Below are 20,352 nucleotides of genomic sequence, written 5' to 3'. Positions count from 1 at the left end.
TGTACTATGATTTTAGGGCCAATTACCTTTATAAATATAAAACTAGATAGCCATGTGAAAATCTTTGAGATGAAAAAAAAAGTATGGTTTATAAAACACTAACCCGAACTAGTATAGTACTTGTCTGAAAGGAAAATACAATTGGGGATTATTACGCCATAATTGGTGGAGAATATGTCCAATAAATTGAGAAAAAAAAATATGATTCTGTATTTGCCTATATACAAAAGCCAAAAAATCAAAAAGTCAACATTGATACGAAGGAAGAAAAAAAAAAGATATACTATTCTAGATCTGTCCGTCCTCTGAACTTAAATATCAACTTCATCTCCCATCACCATCAATCACTCTTTCTGACTGCTTTCATCTGCCATCCCAGAGTTTCCATGTCCTTCCTCATAAATACTTTCTCCAATCTATTCTAAAGTCTAATCATTCATCTCTCCCTAGAGAAGAAGAATAACATTCAAGAAATGAGAAAAGACCATATGTTAACATTGTTACTAGGAGTTTCTTTATCAGCATTACTGATAGTAACCTTCTTTATCTTCTTCTTCAGAAGAAGACAACAATCATCCACCGAACCAGATCAATACGACGTCGAGTCACTCGACCATAAGGTTCATAACAAACATGTCTCTTCCTCGGAGACAGAGGAGCTCGTGACGTTTCAAGGAGGAGAAGATCTAACGATCTGCGATATACTCGATGCTCCGGGAGAAGTCATCGGGAAGTCAAGCTACGGGACTCTCTACAAGGCGTCGCTGCAACGCAGCGGGAAAGTTAGAGTTCTCAGGTTTCTCCGACCGGTTTGTACAGTGAGATGTGATGCTAAGGAGTATAGTGACGTCATCGAGACGCTTGGGTTTGTTCGACATGAGAACTTGGTTCCTCTGTTGGGTTTCTACGGTGGAAACAGAGGAGAGAAGCTTATGGTTCATCCTTTCTTCTCTTCCGGGAATCTCTCCGACTTCATCAAAAGTAAGCACTCTGTTTCTTTATTTTCTTGAAACAAATATAAGAAAGTCTATTTCTTTTCACAAAGTATCAACCTTTTTTTTTTTAAGCATCAAACTTTTGTTTAAAGATTTAAACTTTAAAGATTCTGGTTTGTGGGTTCTTTTTTTCATTGACAAACAGAATCATGAGAATATATTTTCCCGGGGAAAATGGTTAGAAACCTCTAAATTCATGAAAGGAGCTGATGTACAATTTGCAGTTTCCATGATGGTGATATTACTTGCACATTTAGCTTCAGACATGTAGAAATATATACATATATTCATAGAAGAATAAAAGAAAAACAATGTATTATCATACACACAGCTGGAATTATACACATTAGCTGGATCATTTAATTCAATGTTTCATTGTTTTATTTAAGTTTTTTTTAAAGCATAAACAACTCATACTCGTATATATCTTTGTCTTGTCGGTACTACTTTCGTTTCACTTTACACTTCATTAGTTTAGTTCAGTAAGAACATTATGACATAACTTGAAGAAGTCTTGGATAACACTCAATCTAAACAGACCCTAGTCTAAAAGAAAGTTACATTCTTGTTTTTTTTTTTCAGGTGGAGGTGAAGAATCTATAAAATGGAGCAACATTTTAAGCATCACAACTGGAATATCCGAAGCTCTTGATCACCTTCACACAGGAACGCAGAAACCAATCGTCCACGGCAATTTAAAATCCAAGAACGTTTTTCTAAACTCGAATTTCGAGCCTCGAATCTCTGATTACGGTTTGCATCTGCTCTTAAACCAAACAGCAGGACAAGAGATTCTTGATGTCTCAGCAGCTGAGGGGTACAAAGCACCTGAGTTGGTAAAGATGAAAGAAGCGAGCAAAGAGAGTGATGTGTATAGTCTCGGTGTGATCATGCTTGAGCTAGTCTCTAGTAAAGAAGCTATAAACAAAGGGGATGATCATAAGTTGTACCGTCCTGAGATTCTCGCGAGTAATGGTTGTGAGGATCAGAGTGAAGAAGGTTTACTCAAATACTTTCAGCTCGCAATTTCTTGTTGCTCTCCTTCGCCTTCTCTTAGACCAAACACGAAGCAGGTCTTGAGCAAACTCCAAGACATCTAGTTTCTTCTAGACGTTAGCAAGAGACTCAATAAACTGAAAAGATCTTCCGAATCCGTAAAAATTCTCACCACCATCATCGGATGTCTCGAAGCTGCAAAGCTTCTTGAAAGTCTTGCTGATGAAGTAGTACTTAACAGCCTTGTTTGGAATGTGAAGGACTATGTATGAAGACTCAGCATCTGTCTCTCCTTTAACAAAACCGATGACAGAGAACGAATAGATCTTCCTATAAGTGTAGTATTCGGTAGGGGTGGGCGTTCGGGTTCGGATCGGGTATTTCGGATTTTCGGGTATTTCGGTATAGAGGTCTAGAACCCGTTCGGGTATTTCTATACTTCGGGTCGGGTTCGGGTATTTTTAGTTCGGATTCGGTTATTTCGGATCGGGTTCGGATATTTAGATTTTGAAAAAAAAATTAAAATTTTCATTTCTCAAGTTTGTTGTATTTAAAAATATAACTTTCAGTTAACTAATTTTTTTATTTTTAATAGATTGAATGGTTAATAGATTTGGACATAACATTTTAAAACTAAAAAGGCATTAATTTAGTTTTTTTTTTTAATTTTGGATGTAATGTTTTGCTAATTTTTGAAATAAAAACTTGACATGCATTTTAAGTGAGTAGCAAATCATTTTTTTTCGTAATTGTATGTATATCATATGAACTTAAAGTATATGTAGTATCAATATAAATATTTTATATAAAATGAGAGATATAAACTAGAAATACAAGGTTAATTATACATATGTTCGGTTATCTTCGGATATCCATTCGGGTTCGGGTATTATCTGTTCGGGTTCGGGTATCCAATCTCTCCTTATTCAATACCCGTTCGGGTATTTTGCTACTTCGGTTCGGATTTCGGTTCGGGTTTTTCGGATCGGGTTCGGGTGCCACTTCGGATATCGGGTAGAGTGCCCACCCCTAGTATTCGGTTCTGATCATCTCTGGAAAAGCTGCTGCAAGAGGCTCTAAGTCAACATGATACTTCAAGAACCAGGTTAGGCCTGTTCTGTTCATTTCGTAGACCGATAAGTCTGGAGAACTCAGATCGTTTACCTCGATGAAGTAAAGATTTCCTCTGGATTCTTCTATGAACCTCAAGGTGCCGACATCAGGTGGATCCTCCTCGTCGTCTTGGTGGTGGTCAAGAAAAGGGAGAGAAAGAGTCTTGATTTCTTCTGTATCGATATCGAAAGAGAGACAGTCTCTTGAGTTTGGACCGAACCAAAACCAGTGAACCGCGCCGTTCCAAAAGACGGTGTTACTGAGATCTGTAACGGTTTGAGGAAGAGCGGAAGAAGGAACCGAAACAAGTCTTCTCCAAGGTCCTTCGTTAGAGGAGTAAACCTCTATATGGTAAAAAACAGAGGAAACAGAGGAAACAGGGGAAACAGGGGAGGAGATGCTACTTTTTCTGAGGCAAAAGACTTTGTAGTGAGGAGATTTAGAAGGATCAAAGGCTAGAGAGAGCGCCACGTGGTCGATGATTCGAGGGAGAAGAGTCTTCTGCTTCGTCGTGGGATTGTAAACGTAGAAGTTTCTGTTGAAATGGTTAGGAGGACAAGTGCATTTGCAGAGGAGAAGACCGTTGGTTGATTGCATTACGATGATCGGAGATGGATGATCTATAAACCGAAGCGGTGATGATGATAACGAAAGCAGCTGCTCGTTGACTTCTTCATCGTCATCATCGAGAAGAGAGACGAATCTGTATTCAATGTCTCTTGTTCCTTTTAAGTAAAGGCCTGAGATTGGGAGTGGATGTTTGGAACTGATGATGCGGTTGGAGAAGTTCGGGTTTGTTATGAGAGAACGCCAGCGTTTTGATACGCGTTTGCATTTGATGAGGGTTTTGATTGGGAGAAAGGAGAGGATGTGGAGCAAGACGTCGTCGAGATCTACTACAATCTTGGCTGGTGAAGAAGAGATACGGATTCTTGCAGATCTTGGAGCTTTAGTTCTTGTTCTTGAACAAGAAGACATCGCTTAGAGTGGTTTTGGTGTTATGGTTTATAGGAATGAAGAGGAGGAGAGATTGTTATGTTGGTTTATAAAGAGAGTTAAAGGATGTGATGTGTTCTGTTTTCAAGAAGATTGTGGAGGAAGCTATTGTAAAGTTTTGGTTATCAAGTACTCTTTGGGTTTCGTTGACTTTTTGACTATTCAAACATGGTGTCATGTTCTGTTTTTTTTTGTTCCCGGAAAAAAAAGAGAGTAACTGTCTAAACAGAAATTACCGAACTTTCACATAGAAAAGATCTTTCTTCACTCTTACAATAGTTTGGCAATTCTTGCTATGAGATTTTTGGATCTTAAGCAGATCTTGTAGGTAGAATCTATTTGATTCTGCTTATATTTGGAAAGTAGAACCTGAGATATGTTTTGTTTTTGGAACTTATAAACATTTAGTGAATGTGTGTGAAGCTTATCTGTTGGGTTGATACTGACATATACAAGTATACAACTATTCCTATGTAAAGGCAGATTTCGAATGGGTAGGGTTCTAATCAACATAAGATGATAAACTTTGCACATCCAAGGTGTTGAGAAGTTTGGGAACACTCTGAGGTACTACTTGTTCTAGATGAAAGTATCACATGAAATACTTCAACGAGAATGAAACTTAATCTAGAGTGACAAGTTGAAGATGGGAATGGTACTCGTAGTACTCTCTGTATCAGACTCACCTTCCACTTACATTAGAAGTTAGCAAGAGACTCGATAAACTTGAAAGATCTCCGGGATCCATAAAAGTTATTAACACCATCATCTTGGGATGGCTCGAAACTGCAAAGTTTCTTGAAAGTCTTGTTAATGAAGTTGTACTTAACAGCCTTGTTTGGAATATGAAGCACGATGTACGATTCAGCGTCTATCTCTTCCTTCACAAAACCGATGACAGAGAACGCGTAGATCCACCTATAGGTGTAGTATTCAGTAATGATCATCTCGGGAAAAGCTGCCGCAACAGGCTCTAGGTCAACATGATACTTCAGTGACCAGCTTGAGTCGTTTCTTTCCATTTCGTAAACCGATAAGTCTGAAGAACTCTGGTCATTAACCTCGATAAAGTATAAGTTTCCCCTGGATTCATCCATGAAAGGTTCCGACATCAGGAGGTGGATCGTCGTCGTCTTGGTGGTCAAGATAAGGAAACGGAAGAGTCTTGATTGCCTCTCTTTTGATCAAAAGAGAGGCAATCTCTTGAGTTGGGACCAAACCAGTGAATAAATTAAAAATATGACTAAATTTAAAATTATGGAAAACATGACAAATCTGTAAATTTATTTTTCAAATAATAGTATAGATATTTGTTATTTGAATACAAATCACTTCAAAGTTTTAATTGAATATACACTTTAGTTATTTCTAACAAACGAAAACACATTAAATATTTCAATTAAACTCTATCAAAGGTCAAACATAACCAAATTCCAAAACAAACCAAACCAACTATATTTAGACCAAACAGAACTATATGGTAGTTGACCGTCCCACTAGCACAAAACGTATTTTAGAACGCTAATTACAATAAAGCTAGAAATGAAGCAAAAAAAGTGTGGCAGCCCAACAAAAAGAACAAATGAAAAGAGAAGGCATTGACGTAACGTAGAGCTCAACGTTCATCACCTGCATCGTTTCGTGTGAGATGAGCATGTACCGTGCACGTAGACCACACCACTTAATTTCTATGCAAATGAATCCCAACTTCTTAATAAATTCCCACAACCATCGGGACCAAAGAAGCAGGTTCCCTCTCTTCTAGCCATTCAAAAATAGTGAGAATGGGGTTGTTGAAGAAAAAACACGAGAAACATTCACATCCGACATTTAAGGGTTTCTTAACGGCCGTTTTAGCTACCATAGCCGCAATGTTCCTCTTATTGCTCGCCGGTTTATCCCTCGCTGGCACAGCCGTGGCATTTATCGCCACTATGCCGCTATTCGTCGTATTCAGTCCGGTTCTCGTACCAGCTGGTATTACCACTGGTTTGCTAGCTATGGGTTTAGCCACCTCGGGCGGCTCCGGTTTGACGGCTCTCAGCATCATGTCGTGGCTCAAGTATTTAACACTAACAAAAGACTCTATCTATTATCATATACGCATGCAAAATATTTTAGAAAACTCGTTATACTAATGGAAGCTATATGTAGGAAATTAACGGTTAAGGAGCTGCCAAAAATTCCGGGTCAAACGCTCGTCACAGGTGTTCACTCCCAAATTTTGTAGGCTATATAAAAACCGAAACTCAAATATTGATATAGCATCCAGGCTACTTTTTTAAGAAGAGACAAAATTTGTGGTTTGGACCAAATAAAAAGTCCAATCAAGTAAAATATAAATAAAATAAATTTTTATTAACCAACGTGTCACATTCTTTTTGACAAATGTTTTTTTTTTTGAAAAAGAACAAACGTATTTTTAAGTTTTATGCTTTTCTTTACTTAAGGTGCAAACACACTTTTATTGATATTCTCAATAATTTATGTTTTATTGGTAAGTTAATACTGTATTTTATATATTTAGAACTTTTATATTTGTATGATAAAAATAATAATTCTTAATTTTAACTTTGTTTCAGGTTCTCCAGGTGGCCATGGATCGCACTGAATAAATGAAAAGAAGCCGTGGGCATAGCCAAATGATGATATGAAATAATTGATATATAGTTATTATAATTTCCTAAATTAAATCTAGTTAACCCAACTTTTCTTAGTAATAATTATTACGTGGGGGTGGAACTAGAGTTTTCAAATAGCATCTTATTAATGTATGTCGTGGTACACAATAATGAAAAATGTATGCGTTTTCGCTACCTACTGCTATACTGTACTCTACAACTATACAAGTATTGTATATGATATCTAATGGTATATCATTTTGAAAACGAAATAATGTCATTAATATTTACCTTTAGACCAATGATTTTAGATTTAGCGCAAATATAGTTATCCAACATATCAACTTTTTTTTAAAAAAGGCATCCACTTTGTCTTTATCATTTAAGTTCTTGTTTTTTTACCAAGCTATCAAATGACACAATCTAAAGGCCTCAAGGAACCATTAGAAGTTACAAGTAAATTTGACACAAACAAGCTTGCTCGTTCTCTTATGGGCCATTGTAACATTCATTCAAAAAAAAATATATAATCTTCCTGTTGCTCGCACAGCCATGGCATTGAGCGCCACCTTGCTGCTATTTCTTATATTCAGTTCAGTTCTAGTATGAGCGGGTATTACCGCTACTTTTTTTTTTTGAAACTTAGGTATTACCGCTACTTTGTTGGTTACGGGTTTAGCGGCCTCCGCCACTTGTGCGACGCGTATCGAATTATGTACAACTAACACGGAAATGGACTATATTATGATCTATATCACAGTGCGGGTTAAGACTAGTTTATGTGGGGCATCACGGGTTAAAGAAAGTAATATTAAAGATCACCAGCAAATTAATCATTCATCACTTTTATTTTACATTCATACAAGATAATCCATCCATAATCTATGTCCTATATATAACATATATATAATCCGAGAAAAACTGAAATACAAAACAACGGATTGTCTTTACAAAATATATATGTAAAAAGGGGGCATGTATCGGCAGACTATTAACGGAATTTGTAGGTGTACTGCTCAATACCAGCACGTATGAGTAATAAGCTACGTACTGATGAACCTATGATCGATTTTTATCATCAGTGACATGAATAAAATTTTATGAATCGAGAGAAGAAAACTTCCAAGGTGAAAAAATAAAAATTATCTTATATAAACTAACTTTCGTCGCGGTAATAAATCATTACGAACTGGAGGGTTGATATTTTCTACCTTGAAAGACATTTACTTTCATTTTATATCGACAGTCGAATTCGTAAAATGGTTGTAGAATTTGTTACAAACCCCATCTCCTATTAAAAAAAAAACAGTTTTGATCGTATAATAATTGAAGCATATGTAGCAAATAATAATATCCACAACTAGCATCAGTAGTTAACTAGTCATAACGTCCATTGTTTTATCATAATAAAACTCTATCAAACCAACTAGAGTTTTTTCTATCAAAGGTCAAACTTAACCAAATTCCAAAACAAACAAACCAAACCAACTTTATGTGGACCAAACAGAGCAATATGGTAGTTGACCGACTAGGATATAAAACGTATTTTAGAACAGTACTAATTACAATAAAACGAAAAAGAGGCAAAAAGTGTGACAACCCAGCAAAAATAACAAACGAAAAGAAAGGCATTGACGTAGGGTAGAGCTCAACATTCATCACCTGCATCTTTTCGTGTGAGATGAGCATGTACCGTGTACGTAGACCACACCACTTTCTATACATATGAATCCCAGCTTCTTCATAAATGCCCACAACCATCGGGACCAAAGAAGCAAGTTCCCTCTCTTCTAGCCATTCAAAATAGTGAGAATGTGGTTGTTGAAGAAAAAACACCCGAAACATTCAAAGCCGACTCCCGGGTGAAGTGGACCGCTGCCTAACCGGGCCCAGGGGAATGACCCACGTAAGTGGGGGAACCCCTGGATTATCAAAAAAAAAAAAAAAAAAAAAAAAAAAAAACATTCAAAGCCGACGTTGAGGGGTTTCTTAACGGCGGTTTTAGCTACACATGCTGCAGTATTCCTCTTGGTTCTTGCCGGTTTATCTCTCTCTGGCACAGCCGTGGCATTTATCGCCACTATGCCGCTATTCGTCGTATTTAGTCCGGTTCTCGTACCAGCGGGTATTACCACTGGTTTGCTAGCTATGGGTTTAGCCGCCTCGGGTGGCTCCGGTTTGACGGCCCTCAGCATCATCTCGTGGCTCTACAAGTATTTAACACTAACAAAAGACTATCTATTATCATATACGCATGCAAAATATTTTAGAAAACTCGTTACACTAATAGAAGGTTTTATAGAAGGTTTTACTATATATTTACACAAAAGTTAATATAGGTGGGAGAATACCAGATTAATTAACGCACAATTAATGATTTTGAATGCAACCTATTTTTAAACTAGATGATTTTCTAATTCAGAATACTTAGTCAATATTTTTGTTTTCATTTGGTTAAAAAATTTAAGTCGTTTTGAATTTATGTAAAATGTAAATAGAAATTATGTTAAATATTGCCAACATATCTTATCGTGACATATGATTTTATGTACAATAATTCAGATAGGTTCAAATATTTATTTTAGGTGTATTGGATTACATTTATTTTTTAAATTTCACTCTATTTATTGTGGTTCACTACAATAAAACAGCGGTATTCTGACGGACGTTCCGACGGAAAATGAATTCTTCGGAATATACCGAGGAATTTCCGAGGCAATTCCGAGGAAACACAAAATTTGGCTTCCTCGGAATTTCCTCGGAATATACCGACGGAATTCCGAGGAAAATTCATTTCGTCGGAATATTCCGACGGAATACCGAGGAAAATAGTATTCCTCGGAAAAAACCGATGAATTCCGAGGAATTATTATAGACGTTAGAGAGCCGTTGGAGAGCCGTTGGGGGGATTTTAAAAATTCCGAGGAAATTCCGAGGGCAGAAAGGTTTTCTTCGGAATTTCCTCGGAATAGATCTTGTCGATTTAGGGATTTGATTATACATTCCTTTTCCTCGGAATTTCCTCGGAATTTTCCGAGGAAATTCCGACGACGATAGAGTTTTCCTCGGAATTCCCTCGGAAAATTCCGAGGAAATTCCGAGGAACTTGGGGTTTTAAACCGAAAACAACGTTTTACGGATTGAATAACACGTATATAACCTTCATTAAGTGTCTTAACCAGATTATGAAGTCAAACTTTGGTGTTTTACCCAATAACAAACACTTTTACGATTGCATGAACGAAAACCACACAACATAAGAGAAACACTTATACACTTTAACAAACGGTAAAGGGAATACTTACAATTATTTTTGAAATTTTGTTATTTCATGGTTTATGATCATCTATACAAAGAATCCTCAATGGTATGCATTATAATTGTATAAGAAATGAAATACGGCGAAAATAATCGATGTTTTGAAACCCCAAACCCTGGTTCCTCAGAATTTCCTCGGTAAATTCCGAGGAAATTCCGAGGAAACCTGGTTCCTCGGAATATTTTCATTTAACCGGGTAAACCAAGCCGCCAAATATTTCGCCAAAATTGAATTAATGATTTCCGAGGAAATTCCGACGGATATAGTAAATATTTTCGAGGAAATTCCGACGGATAATTTCCGTTGGACCCCTCATTTTATTAGGTCGAGCCCGACCTTCTTCCCCATTTCTCTCCGCCGCACTCTCTCTTTCCCCTGCGATTTCGTCGACTCCTCTCTTCTCCCTTGCGATTTACGGCGCTTTCTCTCTTCTCCCTCGCGATTTCCACCCTAATCCTCATGTATGAACCCTATCCCACTCTTTTAGGTTAGATTTGTATGGTTTTTAAGTAGATTTGATGATTTTGGAATGAGATTTATAGATTTTGTTAGGGTGAATGGTAGATTTGTGTAAAATCGAGTTTGATTATGTATTTCACTTGATTTGAATTTTTTTTTTTAGTTTTTATTAATTTTGTGGTTATAAAAATCGAATTTGTAATTATATATATATTGAAAACGTTTTTTGTATATAAAATCTATTTTTTGCATTTTAAATTCATTTATATATTTATTAAACATTTTTAAAATCTATAAAAAATTTTTTAAGATTAAAAATCATATATATAATATTTAAAATCATTTTTTTGTGGTTATAAAACGTTTTATGTATTTTATATATAAAATATAAATTTCTATATTTATTAAACATTTTTAATATTATGAAAACTATTTTTTGTAATTATTTAACATTTTAAATATTTTTAAAACTATTTTTTGTAATTATTAACTGTTTTTGCGATTTATTTAAACTATTTTTTTAATTTTTATACTATTTTATATTTATTAAAACTAATTTTGTATTTATAAAACATTTTTTTTATTTATAAACACTATTTTATTATTTTTTGTATTTATAAAAACTATTTTGTATTTATAAAAAGATGATTTCATATTTATAAAAATATTATATTTATTAAAACTAATTTTGTATTTATAAAACATTTTTTTGATTTATAAACACTATTTTATTATTTTTTGTATTTATAAAAACTATTTTGTATTTATAAAAAGATGATTTCATATTTATAAAAATATTTATATTTATTATAACTAATTTTGTATTTATAAAACATTTTTTTTATTTATAAAAACTATTTTATTTTTTTTTGTATTTATAAAAACTATTTTGTATTTATAAAAAATGATTTCATATTTATAAAAATATTTATATTTATTATAACTAATTTTGTATTTATAAAACATTTTTTTATTTATAAAAACTATTTTATTTTTTTGTATTTTAAATATGTTTTCTATTTTAATTTTAATTTTATATTTTCGAATTTCAATTTAAAAAAATAAATTTATATTTTTTTTTTTAATTTTGGAAATATTCCGAGGAAGTGTATCCCTCGGGATATTCCGACGACATCTTCCTCGGAATATTCCGAGGAAATTCCGACGAACTTGTGGTCCTCGGAATTTCTTCGGAATTTCATTTCCTCGGAATTCCATCGGAAATTTCCGAGGAATTTCCGAGGAAAAATGAAATTCCGAGGAGTTATTTCCGAGGACTTTTTTCGTCGGTATGTCGTCGGAATAGCGTTATTCCGACGACATACCGACGATTTTTTCCCTCAGTATGTCGCTGTTTTCTTGTAGTGGTTCTAATTAGGTTTAAATTGAATTTAATTTTAATTGCAATTGGTTAGTTTCATATTCTTAGCTTTGTAGATAAATTTTATAAAACTATGTATAATTTGATGTACCGTATATTGTGATGGAGAAAAATAAGAAACAAACAAATTCAATAGATTAGGAATTTGTATTAGCAAACATGACCAATAATATTTTGAAAATTTATGAACACATCGTATGGATATTCATAAAATAAATCATAACAATTGGATTTCATTTTATTGAAGATGTTTTATAATATAAAATTAATTAGAAGAATATTTTAAATAATTGATATTGAAATCTTAATATGACATATAATTTTAGTCATAATAAATCTAATTGGTTTGGTTATTACTTTTAAATATATTGAGTTAATTTCACTAAAGTGAAACTCATTTCACAAAAATATAATTGTTTTGGAATTTTAGTTAATTTTTTCTTCGTTTTACATTTGACAACGTTGCAAGCAAATTGTAGAATTCCTTGGTCGTAACAGTTTTCAGCTGTTTCAATTAAGAATTGATACCACAATATATTTTTGATAAGGAGACTTAGGGTATGACTGGTTTTCCCGCTACCACCCGCAAACGCAGCTTTTGCGGTTGGTAGCGGTTGCTGGCGTTTTGCAACAATCGCTCAAACCGCTCTAAACCGCTCCAAATCGCTCCAAATCGCTCTGAACCTCATAAATTCAAAAGCTGGTTCCAGCTAGCGTTTGCGGTTGCGGGCGTTTGCGGGAGGATAAAAAAAATTTATTTTTTTTCCAAAACAATATAAATACAAAAATAAAAAAATTCAATAAAAAAATTAAACTGAAATTATAAAAATGCTAAAATATATCAATTAAATTTTAATTAATATTATAAAACTTTAAAATAAAAATATTTTCTATATTTTTAAAAAATTTAAACTATAACTTTCTAAATATAAATTTTATATTTATTATAATATTATTATTTTTGATATTTTTATAATTGTATAAAATGTAAATATTGTTAATTTATTATTTAACTGCTGCTGCATTTGGTAGTTAACCAGTCATAAGTATCCCGCAAACGCACAAATTTCTAACCGCATAACCAGTCGTACAAATCTCTTAAAACCGCTAGAAACCGCAACCACCCGCATCCGCAAACTCCTGCAACCGCAACCGCAACCGCTGCGGTTAAACCAGTCAGGCCCTTAGGGTATGACTGGTTTTCCCGCTACCACCCGCAAACGCAGCTTTTGCGGTTAGTAGCGGTTGCTGGCGTTTTGCAACAATCGCTCAAACCGCTCTAAACCGCTCCAAATCGCTCTGAACCTCATAAATTCAAAAGCTGGTTCCAGCTAGCGTTTGCGGTTGCGGGCGTTTGCGGGAGGATAAAAAAAAATTATTTTTTTCCAACACAATATAAATACAAAAATAAAAAAATTCAATAAAAAAATTAAAGTGAAATTATAAAAATGCTAAAATATATCAATTAAATTTTAATTAATATTATAAAACTTTAAAATAAAAATATTTTCTATATTTTTAAAAAATTTAAACTATATCTTTCTAAATATAAATTTTATATTTATTATAATATTATTATTTTTGATATTTTTATAATTGTATAAAATGTAAATATTATTAATTTATTATTTAACAGCTGCTGCATTTGGTAGTTAACCAGTCATAAGTATCCCGCAAACGCACAAATTTCTAACCGCAGAACCAGTCGTACGAATCTTTTAAAACCGCTAGAAACCGCAATCACCCGCATCCGCAAACTCCCGCAACCGCAACCGCAACCGCTGCGGTTAAACCAGTCAGACCCTTAGTCAATTATATGTAGGAAATTTACGGTTAAGGAGCTGCCCAAACATCAGGTCTAACGCTCGTCACAGGTGTTCTTCGACTCCCAAATTTTGTAGACTATATAAAAACCGAAACTCAAATATTTATATAGCATGTAAGCTAATTTTAATAAGAGACAAAATTTGTGGTTGGACCAAATAAAAAGCCCAATCAAGTAAATATATATAAATTAAAATAAAATTAATTATTTTTGACCAACGTCTCACACTTTTTATTGACAAATGTATTTTTAAGTTTTATGCTGTTGTTTTAACTTAAGGTGCAAACACATTTTTAATGATATTCTCAATAATTTATGTTTTATTTGTAGGTTAATATTTTATATAATTAAATAAATTTTATATTTTTATGATAAAAATGGTTCTTAATTTTTATCTTATTTCAGGATCACCAGACGACCGTGAATCGCATTGAATAAATGAAAAGAAGCCATGGGCATAGACAAATGATGGTGAACAAAAAAAAGGCATAGACAAATGATGATATGAAAAAATTGATATACAGTTATATAATTTCAAAAATTAAATCTAGTTAACCCAAAATTTTTAAAGTATTAACTGTTACGTGGGGATGGAACTCAAGTTTTCAAATAGCATCTTATCAATGTATGCCGTGGTCAGGGCCGACCATAGACCATGATAAGTAAAATATTGGCAACAGACTCTTAAAATTTTTAAAAAAATGACATACAAATAGATCCCCAAATATATAAAAAACTTTTAGGTCCCCAAATATGTAAAATAATTTTATGTCCCCAAATATGTAAAACAATTTACATAGACTCAACCATATACCCCAAAATCTCAGGACCGGCCTTGGTTGTGGTACATAATAATGACTAATGCATGTGTATTTGTTATCTACTGCTATACTCTCCTCTCTACAACTATACAAGTATCGTATATTATATCTAATAGTATATCATTTTGAAAACGAAATAATGTCATTGATTTTGACCTTTAGACCAGTATTTTGAGTTTTTGCGCAATGTTATCCAGCATATCAACGTTTTTTTTAAACGTATCCACTTTATCATTCGAGTTCTTGTTTTTTACCAAGCTATCAAATGAGACAATCTTTTCAGATTCTCTCAGGATGATCAAGCTTGAGAGAAAGAGATTGTGTATAGTGTCTTCATTAGTGTAAACGAGGAAGAAGAGTTAGCTTAAATACAATTGTGAATCATGTCAACTATTAAACCAACTACTTAACCATATTAAACCATCTAAATCAACTATATACACTCTAATACATCTAAAGTTACAAGTTAATTTGTGGCCCATTTAATACAACATCTTAGCTGATCAAACAAGCTTGCTCGTTCGTTCTCCTACGGTACGGGCCATTAATGTTGTTGTTTTGCAAGAAGCGGACACCCGTGAGACGACACCCGTGGGTGTCTTAGCTGATCAAACAACTATATACATTCTTTTTCAAATTAATCGACTAACTGGTAATTTTATTATTCAAATTAAAATTATCAAACATCTAATATGTCTAGGGATAAGAATTTAGTACTTATAATAAGAGGTTACATTTCTGTTGTAATATTCTTTTATGCTGTAAAAGGAAATAGTTGCGGACTACTTTACAAGCCCTATCTAATTAATGGAAGATCTTGGGATTGAATATACTCGGAACTTATATGTAAGGTGCTTATGTTTTTTTTTTCGTTCGACAAGACTCCAATTCTAGTCTTCCAAAATATACTATCATTCAAACATTAAGCCACTATGAATTAGTATATTTATTTATTGTATAGGCGATAAAAGAAAACAAGGAAAAGGTCAGATAAACGTGATCATATAACACACAAACAGATTAAACCGTATAATAAAAGTGGCGTGACGTAACGCGTTTCCATTAGTACTCACTTCGTTTTGCATGTAAGCATGAATGTGTACCGTACCGTTCACGTAGACTTCCACAAAGTTCTTCATAAAATCCCCTTTTCTTCCCACCAACAAACCACAACCATTCAATTACATATCTCCGCCGGTTATCAAAAGATGTTTGAGATTATTCAGGCGGCTATCACCGGTGGGGCTGCATTAGCTCTCTTGGTACTCGCCAGTATAACCCTTGGCGGCTCAGCCGTGGGATTAGCCGTAACCACGCCGCTTTTTGTCATTTTCAGTCCGATTCTCGTGCCAGCAACTATAGCCACCGCTTTTCTAGCTACGGGTTTCACGGCCTCCGGCTCCATCGGTGCCATGGCTATCACCATCTTCATGTGGCTCTTCAAGTAAATTAAACAAAAACTTTATTGAAGTCACTCAAATTTTGGTTTATTTATAGTTAAGTGAGGCATTAAGTATATGCATCAAAAAAAGGAAACTTATTTATATGCTTGGCTATAAATATATTTTACATCAACGAGTTTCAACATGTGTAGTTTCCTAGCTGCACGTTACCATTCTATCATGTGGCATTTTAAGTAACTAATAAAACCAATCTTGATTAAATAGTAATAGTCCATAGCCAACATTAGACCGTCGTGGTAGTCGTGATGGAAGCTTCGTTCGTGACCAGAGTTTCTGAGCTTATTTGGTCATGCATTGGTACGGTCTCAAAGACTGTAATAGTTGATGGAACAGCTTTACCAAAAGTTGCCTGCTACAACTGTGTGCAGGAAAATAACGGGGAAGAACCCGCCAAAAATTCCATTTTTGACCCCAAAAAATCCAACTACGGAAGGGGGAGAAAAGGAGGATAAAAAAAAGGAAAAGGAAAAAAAGGATGAGTAGGCCCTTTCGTACTATGGGATGATATATGGAGGAACTTGATGATACTTAGTTATTTTGGGGTTGCTTAGATAAAACCAAAGTTTATCCATTTTCTCTTTAATTAAATACTACGTACTGATTATTTCAGATACTGTTCTCTTGATGTATATCGTGTTAGGAAATTACAATACATGTACTCGATTGTGGTGTATATTCTAAAAGAATGAAGTGATATCATTGAGATTACCATAGATGATTGTTAGCAAGTTGTATTACTGAGTCATTCGAATAAAGCAATTAAGCAAGCATGCTTGTTTCTAACGTATGAGGCTTTATAGTTTCTTTTTTTTTGAAAAGTATGCGAACATCATTGATCAATGGACCTAAAGTAGCTACAAGAAGCAGAGGTAATCTAAACAACCTCCCAAAATGATAAAAAGGAAGTTTAGGGAATCAAACAAAGACCGAATTACTGATTGAGATTCACCTAACATGATGCTTGATTGAGATTCTTCTGATTCTCTTGGGTTGTAGTAATAGTGTGATTAGCGGATAAACCGAGAAACATGCCGTTTAATGAATTTAAAATTGAAAAAGACGACAATAACTTTGCGCTCATTCAAAATTAGCTGGACATTGATAGAACACTTTACTCCTAAATTAGCTGAACATTGTATTGTTGAGTTATTCAAAAACTCGAGTAATAAGGGAATAACGCAAACTCGAGCTCACATTCTTTTCCGAACCCCGAAACAATCCCAAAGCCATTGGTCAGCTAGACATATATAGGACTAGACTAACATACACCCAAAAAAAAATATACACCTTCTTCGTTCAGAGACGTTTTCTCTATGCTAATAATATTTCTTTGAAATACTATGATCAATTCTATTATGAAGCTAACTTTTTAGGCGATGATATATATATAGGACATCTGAAATCAGGAAAATACGAGGGTGCCTGTCCAGATCAATCGGTTAGTTCGGTTCCTATACTCTCCCTCTCAAGACCTTCATCATCGTCCCATACACACTCACATCTCACACGATAATTGTTTAAAACAATCAGAATTGCTCGAGTCATTTATCTCTCCTATCACTCTAAAATTTTCATTTTATGATTCCTGCTAAGCTTTTAGGTCAACACAAGGTCAATATAGATAATATTTCCATTAAATTTCTTTAAAAATTGTAAGTTCATAAATTAGGAAGCAAATGATATTACATCGTCGAACAAATTACCATTGTGAGCGACCTCTAATCACAGTAATTCTAAGGTAAATAGAATGATTTCATCGGCTCTACCAACAATCTGTTAATAAAGTAATCAACTTAGTCATTTAATTCAGTAATTGCATATGGCTAATAAGAAAAATCTTTCTTCACGCATTGGTATTTCATAAGCGGAACAAAGAAAAACAGTTTAGATTTTACAAGAAAGGAAAGGTCCCAAAAACATGACAAAAAGAAGTAGAAGAAGCCATTATGTGATGTGACGTAACGTAGATTATATAGTCCAGTCGTTTTACATGGGGCATGCAGGTGTACCGTGCACGTCGTAGACCTCACAACTCCATATAAGCCTTCTCTCTTCCGATCACCAAACCATAAGAAAATATGAAGGAAGAAATTCAAAACGAAACAGCTCAGACTCTGTCACAGAGAGAAGGAAGAATGTTTTCTTTTCTCTTCCCAGTGTTAGAGGTTATCAAGGTGGTTATGGCTTCCGTTGCCTCCGTGGTCTTTTTAGGCTTCGGCGGTGTAACACTCGCTTGTTCAGCCGTGGCATTAGCCGTATCCACGCCGCTTTTCATCATATTCAGTCCGATTCTCGTACCGGCCACTATAGCCACGACCCTCCTAGCAACTGGGCTCGGCGCTGGTACCACCCTCGGAGTGACGGGCATGGGTCTCCTCATGCGGCTCATTAAGTAAAATTAAACAAATTATTGAAAAATATGCACTCGAGATTGATGCTTATATATTATTCAAATACGTACTTGGTTCCGAAATCCCCATAAATCTCCCATATATATAATATATATTATTCTAACCTTTTTGTTTTTTTTTTTCAAAGCAACTTGTTTCATTCCCCTTTTTCTTCTAACGTTCTTTACATGCTACTTTCTCATTTGTCCTTAATTAGTTACACAAATTAATTACACCTCACCGTATTACTTTTGTAAGATAATTTAACTTAATTATTAGGTATCTTTCCCATCACAACCTTTTTCCGTTTTTCTGAAAAAAATAGTCAACTTAATAAATAAGAGTATATGATACGAAGTTGCTTTTCAATTAATGTCTAACACACTTGTTTGTGTGATGTAGGCATCCTGGCAAGGAAGGAGCTGCCTCGGCTCCGGCAGCTCAGCCATCTTTCTTATCTCTGTTGGAAATGCCAAACTTTATTAAGAGCAAGATGCTAGAAAGGTTAATTCATATACCAGGAGTTGGAAAGAAATCCGAAGGCCGAGGCGAATCTAAAGGTAAAAAAGGTAAATCTGAACATGGAAGAGGTAAACATGAAGGTGAAGGTAAATCCAAGGGTAGAAAAGGTAAATCAAGAGGTAAAGATAAAGATAAGAAAAAGGGTAAAGGTTCACGTAAGGGTTCATCTGATGATGATGAAAGTTCATAAATGGAAGTTCATATAATAATTGTGGTAAATGCATGGGTAAAGATAAATTCATGCAAAGATAAACACATGTAAAGATAAACACATATTGGTCCATCTATTACAATATTTAGAATACGTTATGTATAATTCATGAATTTTATGCCACCTATAAGAATAAAACTGTTAATAATGGCAAGCTCTCTCTCTCTCTCTCTCTCTCTCTCTCTCTCTCTCTCTCTCTCTCTCTCTCTCTCTCTCTCTCTCTCTCTCTCTCTCTCTCTCTCTCTCTCTCTCTCTCTCTCTCTCTCTCTCTCTCTCTCTCTCTCTCTCTCTCTCTCTCTCTCTCTCTCTCTCTCTCTCTCTCTCTCTCTCTCTCTCTCTGGGCCCTATAATTGTAGCTTTAACAACTATTTAACCCACAGTTTCAGACTAGTACATTTGGATTTCTTGTTCCCAAAAACCCATGATTATAGATACGGAAGTTTCTTGCATAAGACTCTTTGGCAGAACATTTATTTGAGCCCAATGTTGGTCTAAACTCTAAACACACACAGACACTGATCCAAATCTAGTGAACATACATTAACAGAAAAGTAGAGGAAACATCAGCGTTGGAGTGATTGCCGATAGAACTTCCTAGCTATTTCTTTACTCTAAGATCGCTTCTTCTGAGATGAAGAATTCAAAGATAAAGAGGATGTTGCTCCTCTATAAAGTCCTTTGACCTAAACATGATTTCAAGTCAGAAAAGTCAAGGTGGTGATAGGTCTCTGTGGATCATAAAATCAACACTAAGTACAATTTAGGGCGTTTGTTTGTATTAGACTAGAGAAAAAAGGACTTCACATCAAGCTCTTTCAAACACATCGACCTCTCTTATTTCTTGGTTCTCACCAATTAGATTTTGATTCTTGTTGACACTTTTTGATCTTGTAAACCGATTATCATTAATAACAGTTCATTTTTGTCAGCTCAAATATGTTTACATCGTTGTTGTTCTAACCAGTTTTTCCCTGAAGTCGATGTATCCGGGTCTCCATGTCCTCTTCCCTCGTCTTCCTTTTTTTTTTTCCTTGCATTCGTTCCGATATCCACGCCTCCTCTTAGTCACGTAGTTGCCGATTCTTTGGGATTTCCTTGACTCAGTTCGAAATCGAACACGAGGCTTATCATCGAGCTCGACTTCGAACTCTTGATCTCTTCCCACTCACTTGTTTCCGAACCCAACTTCGATGATGGATCATGGTCCAACAATCTTATAAGTTTCCACTGTAACTACTAA

At 34.6% G+C, this 20,352-nt stretch overlaps 4 protein-coding genes across 4 annotated transcripts; 3 read left to right on the top strand and 1 right to left on the bottom strand.

Annotated features, from left to right (window-relative positions):
* The first annotated feature begins 97 nt into the window (after positions 1 to 97).
* LOC111210389 (putative kinase-like protein TMKL1) lies at positions 98 to 2,103 on the top strand. The gene is made up of 2 exons (XM_022710732.2): positions 98 to 981; positions 1,578 to 2,103. Exons 1-2 carry the CDS (start codon positions 474 to 476, stop codon positions 2,093 to 2,095), a joined length of 1,026 nt encoding a protein of 341 aa, XP_022566453.2. The 5' UTR covers positions 98 to 473; the 3' UTR covers positions 2,096 to 2,103.
* On the bottom strand, positions 2,102 to 4,289 carry LOC106429652 (F-box protein At5g07610). The gene is made up of 2 exons (XM_013870405.3): positions 3,033 to 4,289; positions 2,102 to 2,341 (listed from the first exon to the last, which is right to left on the bottom strand). The coding sequence occupies exons 1-2, from the start codon at positions 4,080 to 4,082 to the stop codon at positions 2,102 to 2,104; spliced, it is 1,290 nt and encodes a 429-aa protein (XP_013725859.2). The 5' UTR covers positions 4,083 to 4,289.
* Positions 4,290 to 15,678: 11,389 nt separating this feature from the next.
* On the top strand, positions 15,679 to 16,774 carry LOC106443050 (oleosin Ara h 11.0101). Its single transcript, XM_013884660.3, has 2 exons — positions 15,679 to 15,970; positions 16,358 to 16,774. Exons 1-2 carry the CDS (start codon positions 15,735 to 15,737, stop codon positions 16,470 to 16,472), a joined length of 351 nt encoding a protein of 116 aa, XP_013740114.1. The 5' UTR covers positions 15,679 to 15,734; the 3' UTR covers positions 16,473 to 16,774.
* A 1,293-nt stretch (positions 16,775 to 18,067) lies between these two features.
* Positions 18,068 to 19,191, top strand: LOC106443049 (oleosin-B6-like; the record flags this gene model as incomplete). The annotated part of the gene is given in 2 exon segments (NM_001315713.1): positions 18,068 to 18,381; positions 18,782 to 19,191. Coding segments are annotated over 2 exon segments (624 nt in total).
* Between the last annotated feature and the right edge of the window lie 1,161 nt (positions 19,192 to 20,352).

Source organism: Brassica napus, chromosome A3, assembly GCF_020379485.1.
Source record: "Brassica napus cultivar Da-Ae chromosome A3, Da-Ae, whole genome shotgun sequence".
Classification (NCBI taxonomy): Eukaryota; Viridiplantae; Streptophyta; class Magnoliopsida; order Brassicales; family Brassicaceae; genus Brassica; species Brassica napus.
The sequence above is the reverse complement of the archived record's forward strand: the minus strand, read 5'-3'. Positions and strand labels throughout refer to the sequence as shown.

Excerpts from the sequence above, each read along its gene's own strand:
- LOC111210389 (XM_022710732.2), top strand. The coding sequence starts at position 474 with ATGAGAAAAGACCATATGTTAACATTGTTACTAGGAGTTTCTTTATCA. Across the intron at positions 982-1,577 it reads TCTCTCCGACTTCATCAAAA|GTGGAGGTGAAGAATCTATA; the intron begins GTAAGCACTCTG and ends TTTTTTTTTCAG.
- LOC106429652 (XM_013870405.3), bottom strand. The coding sequence starts at position 4,082 with ATGTCTTCTTGTTCAAGAACAAGAACTAAAGCTCCAAGATCTGCAAGA. Across the intron at positions 2,342-3,032 it reads CTTTTCCAGAGATGATCAGA|ACCGAATACTACACTTATAG; the intron begins ACCGAATACTAG and ends ACGCCCACCCCT.
- LOC106443050 (XM_013884660.3), top strand. The coding sequence starts at position 15,735 with ATGTTTGAGATTATTCAGGCGGCTATCACCGGTGGGGCTGCATTAGCT. Across the intron at positions 15,971-16,357 it reads ATCTTCATGTGGCTCTTCAA|GAAAATAACGGGGAAGAACC; the intron begins GTAAATTAAACA and ends AACTGTGTGCAG.